This window comes from Macrotis lagotis, chromosome 2 (assembly GCF_037893015.1).
Source record: "Macrotis lagotis isolate mMagLag1 chromosome 2, bilby.v1.9.chrom.fasta, whole genome shotgun sequence".
Lineage (NCBI taxonomy): Eukaryota > Metazoa > Chordata > Mammalia > Peramelemorphia > Peramelidae > Macrotis > Macrotis lagotis.
This window is the reverse complement of record NC_133659.1, coordinates 323,455,769-323,463,372: the sequence shown is the minus strand read 5'-3', so window position 1 is coordinate 323,463,372 and position 7,604 is coordinate 323,455,769. Positions and strand designations below refer to the sequence as shown.

General features: G+C 49.2%; 1 protein-coding gene across 1 annotated transcript in view; it reads left to right on the top strand.

The window, feature by feature from the left end:
- The first annotated feature begins 4,849 nt into the window (after nt 1–4,849).
- The window catches only part of APPL2 (adaptor protein, phosphotyrosine interacting with PH domain and leucine zipper 2), a 76,972-nt gene continuing 74,217 nt past the window's right edge, over nt 4,850–7,604 (top strand). Inside the window, exon 1 of the mRNA XM_074226758.1 lies at nt 4,850–5,017. Within this exon, the coding sequence (XP_074082859.1) occupies nt 4,964–5,017 (54 nt within the window). The 5' untranslated portion in view covers nt 4,850–4,963. The remainder of the gene's footprint in view (nt 5,018–7,604) is intronic.

Below are 7,604 nucleotides of genomic sequence, written 5' to 3'. Positions count from 1 at the left end.
CTCATGATTGCCCGACAAGTGGTCATCCAACCTTTGCCTGGAGACCTCCAGTGAGGAGGAGCTCACCATCTTCTCAGGCAGCCCAATCTCCATTGAGGGAACTCCAGTATTAGGAAGATTTTCCTTAGATTGAGCTAAAGGTTACCTCTCTGCTCTTTAGGATCACAGAGTCATGGATGGAGAGTTGGGAGGGATATCAGAGACCCACCTAATCTGTTGCTCTCACTTTGCAGATGAGGAAACTGAGGCCTAGGGAGGTGACATGCCTAACCTAAAATAACACATGGCTTGAACCCAGGACCTCCTATACCACACTGGAATATTTCATGAAGATGCGATTGAAGGTTGTCTTTGAAGGATGAATTGGATTGAGGAGGATTCAGGTAGAGGAATAAGGGGCAGAAACCAGGAATATGTCTGCTTCTACTTAACTGGAACATTCTAAGCAAATCACTTCTCCCTGGGCCTACCTGTCCTATTTGACATGGTGCTTTGTATAGGGTAAGTATGTATAAGACAGCAGCCTCTTTCTCCTTTCCCTACCCCACACCAAAAGTCTCAGCCAGCCCTTGGGCTAAGAGATGATGCCATGACATGCAAGTGAATTGCATTTCAGTGAAGGCATGCTGTGCAAATTCATCAGTCTCACTTTCTCCTCTGGAATCATCTGGGTCCAGTGACCAGATATGGATCAGGAGATGCTCTGCCTTTTGATTGGAGGGAGAGCAGATCAACAATAGCCCTGTAGTCAGGAAGATGTGAGTTCAAATTCTACCTTAGACATAAGCTATGTGGTTCTAGTCAAGTCAGAGCCTCGATCTGCTTCTGAAATGAGAATGATAATAGCAGCTACTTCAAAGGGTTATTGTGAGGATCAAATGAGATGTTTGTAAAGTGCTCTGAAACTTTGAAATGCTCTAAAACTGTCAGTTGATATTTTTGGACCATAGACTGCCTGGGCAAAAACTGCCTCCCTGGGACTACCTTATCTCAATTTGTTCTTATCTCAACCAATTCTTGCTGTTCAGTCATTTTCAGTCATATCCAACCCCTGTTTTCTTGGCAAAGACATTGGAGTGGTTGTCATTTCCTTCTCCAGCTCGTTTTAAACATGGGGGAAACTGAGGTAAACAGGATTTAGTGACTTGCCTACACAGCTTTCAAGTGTCTGGGGTCACATTTGAACTCAGGTCTTCCTGACTTCAGGTGAGATGCTCTGTGTGCTATGGCGCCACCTAGCTGCCCATTATTATTCTAGCCCTTTGTGCCCTCTGGAACTAACTGCTCTTCCTACTTCAAACTTCTCTTCTTCTCATATCCCTTTAATTTCCTTCAACCATGCAAGTGTGGTTCTCCCCAAAAGACACCTAATCCTTGATCAGACTCTCTCATGCTGAAATACTTTATTCTGTGCCCTCCATCACCTTCCAAAAAATGATCTCCTGGACCAAGGGGAGGCATAGACTTGCTCCCTGAGGCTTTCAGCCTCTCCCTCCCTGTTACTGGCACTTAGCCATCTCTTCTCTGATATTTACTCTATCCAGAGTTCAAATGGATAGTGTCACGCTAGAGTCAAGAGAGGCTGAGTTCAAATCTGACCTCAGACACTTGACATTTATTAGATGTGTGACCTTGGACAAGTCACTTAACCCTGACTGACTCATATCCAGGACCATCTCCGGTCATCCTTATTCATATCTGGCTACTGGATCCAGATGGCTCTGGAGAAGAAAGTGAGACTGGTGACTTATCACAGTCCTTCCTCACTCAAATCCAATTCACATCTTTGTCACATCATCATCACCACCACCACCACCCTTCTATCTAGATATAGAAATATCTTCCTAGCCAGATCCTAGTGGATACTCTCTGCTGGCCCACAGGTCATTCCCTCTTCTTCCTTAAAGAGTTCATTCCCTAGCTCCTTTCTATCCTTCTGCCTCAAGCCTGCCCCAGATGGGAATTTCAAATTACACATTGATTGATGTTCAGAGAACCTCAAATCAACTATCATCACCAAATCAAAAAGATGTAATTATCAATCCTGTTGTAAGGCACTGTGCTAAATATTGGAGATTCAAAGATAAAAGCAAATCCTGCCTCGAAGAGTTTAAATTAGAATGAGGGAGACCACATTTATATAAATAGATATTTGTGGACTATCTGCAGTATAAAAGGAAGAGAACTTGAGAGGGGATGTTACTCAAAGATAAGGGGATGGGGAATATTTCCTGTAGGAGGGGGGATTTGTGTTGGAGTTGTGATTAGGACACTGGATCCAGCCAACATTCCATTATCTTCCCCTTGATCTCAGGAAATAACCATCAACTAGCATTGCCACAGTTACTGGGAAGGATTGTCCTTTCATATTAGTCATCATTCTCCATGACCCATTCTGCCACAATTGTTCCACCTCCCCAATCTGAACTCAAAAATTCTATTTGACCACAACTCCTACACCACCTAGTCTTGGCCCTCCTAACCCTATCCTCTGTCCTCTTACAACTTCAAGTCACACCGCTCCTTTCTATCTTCCCAGTTAGGATCAGAGAATCTTAGGGTCATCGATTTAGAGCTGGAAAAGACCTAAGAGGTCTTTGAGTTCAACCCTCACATTTGAGAATGAAAAACTGAAAACCAGAGAAATTCATTGTTTTGTCCATTTGTAATTTTAACATAGCATATTGTATAACATTCTATGATCTGTGGATTTCCTCCCAGTTCTAACAATTTTACATTCTCATAATCCTCTAGCAACCACCTTCTATGTCCTATGAGCTTAGTCCTATGAGCTTAGATTCTTTCTAGCTGGACACTCTATGGATCTAGGTGGTGGTATGGACTGTTCTTGAACACAGGAAGATCTGAGTTTGTTCTTACCCCACTTAGTAGTTGTATAACCTTAGAGAGGTCATTTAACCTCTCTCTGCCTCTGTTTCTCCAGTCATCCTGATTGATATCTGACCCAGATGACTCCAGAGGAGAAATTGAAGCTGGTGATTTTGCACAGCAACCCCTCACTCAAACCCAGTTTACCTGTAATATCATGGTATCACCTTCCTGATGTCTTGGTCTTCTTCCAGAACAAAGGACAAATAGCAACAAAATGGAACATCTACTTTCCAGAGTTGTGATAAAGAGCAAATGATCTGATAACTAAAGCACTGTAGAAGTTGTCAGCTGTTATATTCTGTGTTGGGGGAACTTTTCACTTCTAACATTCTATTTGCTAATATTTTTCTTCTAAGATTCTTTTCATTTGAAATATTCCTTTTTCAGTGCTCCAAATTAAATGTTCTATTTTCTAATATTTTGTATCCTAAAAGACTTCCTAACAATAACATTTTATTTATTTTCCAAGTTCCTATATGGCATTTTTAAAAGATAATTTTTATTGATATCCTTTGTCTTTGTATCATCTAAATTTCTCCTTATAGCCTTCCTTCAACCTCTTTTGCCTCTCAGAGTCATTCTGAATAAATAAGATTTTTTAATTATAAAGAAAACTAGGGAGAAGAATCATCAAAACCAATCCAAAAAAGATCTTAGCATACAATATTCCATACCTGAGGCCACTTCATTTCTACCAAGGAGTGAAGGAAGACATCTTTCTCATATTTCCTTTTTGAGAGTCAAGCTTGTTTTTTCTAATTTTTCTGCATTTTCACTTGTTCTTCTCATTTGCATCACTGGCTCGAAGTTGTCATTGTGTGTACAGTTGTCTTGGTCCTGCTTACTTCGCTATGGATTAGTTGAAATAAATCTTCCAGTGCTTCTCTATACAGTCATGATAGTCATCACTTCTTACAGCAGAATCATTTTCCACTCATGGACCACAATACCACAGTTTAACCAATGAGGTCGGCATCCATTTTGTTTCTGGTTCTTTGCCACCGAAAACCTTCTGCTATGAGGTAAGTGGTCTATGGGGAGGCTTTCTTTCTTTTTTGTAAAATGAATAACGCCCAGGATCAAAAGGTGTCGTTACTTTAGTTTTCTAAATAACATTCAAAAGGATTGTTAAAAGGTCTTGGAACTTTTTAAAATAATAATTCAATTAAAATGTAAAGAAACGTTCGTTCAATATAATTAGTTTCCTTTGTGATCCTATTTAATTTTATGCAGTTTAAAATAACATTATTGGGGCGGCTAGGTGGCGCAGTGGATAAAGCGCCGGCCCTGGAGTCAGGAGGACCTGGGTTCACATCCGGCCTCAGACACTTCATAATGACCTAGCTGTGTGGCCTTGGGCAAGCCACTTAACCCCATTTGCCTAGCAAAAAAAACAAACAAACCCTAAAATAAAATAAAATAACATTATTCTGAGATATAGACCATGGATTTCGCCCAACTGCCCAAAGGGTCCATGAGAGAAAAAAAGCTTTAGAACCCGACCTTGGAGACTTTCCCAAGAATTACATTTGGTGCTCTAAGCTGCCGCCTAGTTTCGGTGTTCTGAGCTCCCTGCATCTTTTAACTTTGTGGTCTCCAGGTTGCCACAGTAGCATTCGGGCCCGAGGCCCCTCCCACTGCCAATCTTCTCTTCCCCAAGTTGCTACAGTAGCATTCGGGCCCGAGGCCCCTCCCACTGTAGCCTCCCGTTTCCTCCCTGGCTCCGCAGCCCGGGCCGTGCCGGGGTCCTCTCCGCCGCCGCGGGAGAGCTCGGCCCGGCCATGTCTGCAGGAGGAGGGCCGGCCGGCCACACTTCCCGTCAGGACGCGGGCACTGCCACACTTCCTGTTGATTCTCCCCCTGGCAGGAGGCCGGGCCGCGGGGGAGGAGCCTGGGGGGGGCGGGCTGGAGCAGGCAGCCGGGCGGGCGGACCAGCCAGCGCTGCGAGGGCTGGGCTCCGCGGACGGTCTGAGCCCGGCGCCCCCCGCCTGCGGCCCGGCCCGGCCCCGAGCCCTGCGTGTCACCGGCGGCTGCCGCGGCCCCCCGGAGCCCCGCGGCCCCGGACAGCAGCATGCCCGCCGTGGACAAGCTGCTGCTGGAGGAGGCGCTGCAGGACAGCCCCCAGGTACCGGCCAGGGGCCCAGGGCTCACGGCCCCGCTTCTGCCCTCTCTCTGCTCACTGCGCCCCCAGCTCACTGCCCCTCCCTCTCACTGCCCCCTCTGTCCCCCAGCTCACTGCCCCTTCCCTCTCACTGCCCCCTCCCTCCCTCTAACTACCCCCAGCTCACTGCCCCCTCTGTCCCCCAGCTCACTGCCCCCCTTCCCTCTACCCCCCAGCTCACTGCCCCTTCCCTCTCTGCCCCCTCCCTCTCACTGCCGCCTCCCTCTCTGCCCCCAGCTCACTGCCCTTTCCCTCTCTGCCCCCTCCCTCTCACTGCCGCCTCCTTCTCTGCCCCCCAACTCACTGCCCCCTCCCTCTCACTGCCCCCTCTGTCCCCCAGCTCACTGCCCCCTCCCTCTAACTACCCCCAGCTCACTGCGCCTTCCCTCTCACTGCCCCCTCCCTCTCACTGCCCCCCCTCTCTCCCTCTTCCCTCTAACTAACTACCCCCAGCTCACTGCCCCTCCCTCCCCCTTCCCTCTCACTGCCCCCTCCCTCCCTCTAACTACCCCCAGCTCACTGCCCCTTCCCTCTCTGCCCCCTCCCTCTCACTGCCGCCTCCCTCTCTGCCCCCAACTCACTGCCCCCCCTCCCTCTCACTGCCCCCCAACCTCTCTGCCCCTCCTTCTCATTGCCCCCCAACTCATTGCCCCTCCCTCTCACTGCCCCCTCTGTCCCCCAGCTCACTGCCCTTTCCCTCTCTGCCCCTCCCTCTCACTGCCCCCCCAACTCACTGCCCCCTCCCTCTCACTGCTCACTCACTGCCCCCTCTTCACTCCTGCCCCCCCAACTCACTGCCCCCTCCCTCTGCCCCTCTCCCTCTCACTGCCCCCCCAACTCACTGCCCCCTCCCTCTCACTGCTCACTGCCCCCTCCCTCTCTGCCCCTCCCTCTCACTGCCCCTCCCTCTCCCGGCCCCCTGCTCACCGCCCTGCTCTGCTCACCATCCCTTCTATCCTGCTCCTTGCCCCTCCCTCCCTCCTCACTGCTCCCGAGACCTCCTTTCCCCTCCCCCCATCCCCCCTTACTGCCACTCCCTCTTTTCCTCTCTTGCCCCCTTCTCCCTCTCACTACCCCTCCCTCCTTACTGTTCCCCTCCTTCCTACTGCCCCTCCCCCTCTGTGCCCCCTGCTCCCTCCTCTCTCCCCACATCCCAGTGACCCCTCTGACCTTCTTACCCCGCCCCTCTCTGCCTCTTAATGCTCCCTTCCTCCTCCCTCCCTGCTCCTTCCCTCCTTATTGCCCCCTCCCTTCTCACTGTCCCCTTCCTCCCTTTTACTGTCCCCTCCCTAATCATTGGCCCCTTCCTTCCTTCTCGTGGCCCCCTCTCGCTCCCCTTGCCCTGCCCCTCCCTCCTTCTTACTACCCCTCCCTTGGTCTCATTGCCCCCCTCCCTCCATCTCATTGACCCCTTCCCCCTTCTTATAAGCTCCTCACTGCCCATCCCTCTCCCCACTGCCCCCACCACCCTCTTTCTGCCCATCCCTTTCTCCCTTTCCTTGCCTCTTCCCTCTTCCTCACTGCCCCTCCCTCCTCACTGCCTCCCCCTCCTTTGCTGCTCCCCTCCTTCCCCTTATTCCCTCCCTCCTCCTTTCTCTTCCCTTCTTCCTTCTCCCTTCCCTCCCCCTCTTGCTGCCACCCCCTCCCTCCCTTCCACTACACCCTACATTCCTTTCCTCTTTCTTTAGGGGCTGGGGAGACAAATCCAGGATCCGAAAGGCTCCAGAGTCATCTAGCCTGAGGTTCTTGAGCTCAAGAGGAACCTTGGAGATGATCTGGTTTAACCTATTCATTTTACAGATGGGGAAACTGAGGTCCACATAGATGAAATGACTTGTCTAAAGTCACACAGATAGGAAGCACACAGAATCCAAAGCCAGGATCCTAATTCCAAATCCTCCTTGGGCTCCACCGCTTTCATCCAGTCCCCCTCTAGGGTGGCCTCTCTCAGAGTTCCCTGTCTCTGCCTAACAGAAACCATAGGGTGGCTCACTTTGGGCAGAGGAGGGGTGCAGAAATAGGTGGCAACCTTGACCTTGTCTTGGGGTCAATGGTCCCAGGTTTGAGACTGAGTGGCCCTAATCTCAGGAAGAAATTGTTTGCAAAGGCAAAGCTTAGCAAGAGGCTTAGAGACTTGAAACTGGGAGATTTTCTACTCTGGTTCTACTCTTGGTTTCTAGAGGGAAAGAGGCTCCAAGGGAGGGGGATTGACTTGCCTAGAGTTTCATAGGTGACAGAGATAAGATTTGAACTCAGCTCCTCACACACCAATTACAGTATCGCTTTCACCTGTACTATCCTGCCTCTCTGGGTCCTAGAAGATGTCCCATCATCAGCTTTAAGTAAAATAAATTACTTTGTGCTTTGCTTATTGTGAGTAATTATACCGAGCTCCTATGGTGCTGTGGAAACAGTTCTGGATTTGGAGTCAAGGAACCTGAGTTCAAATGCTGCCTCTGAAATTTCCATTATGTGTAACTTCAGGCTAGTTTTTTTTTTTAACTTTACTGTGTTTTTTTTTCTGCTCTGTTCTAAAATTGGAAAATTGGAT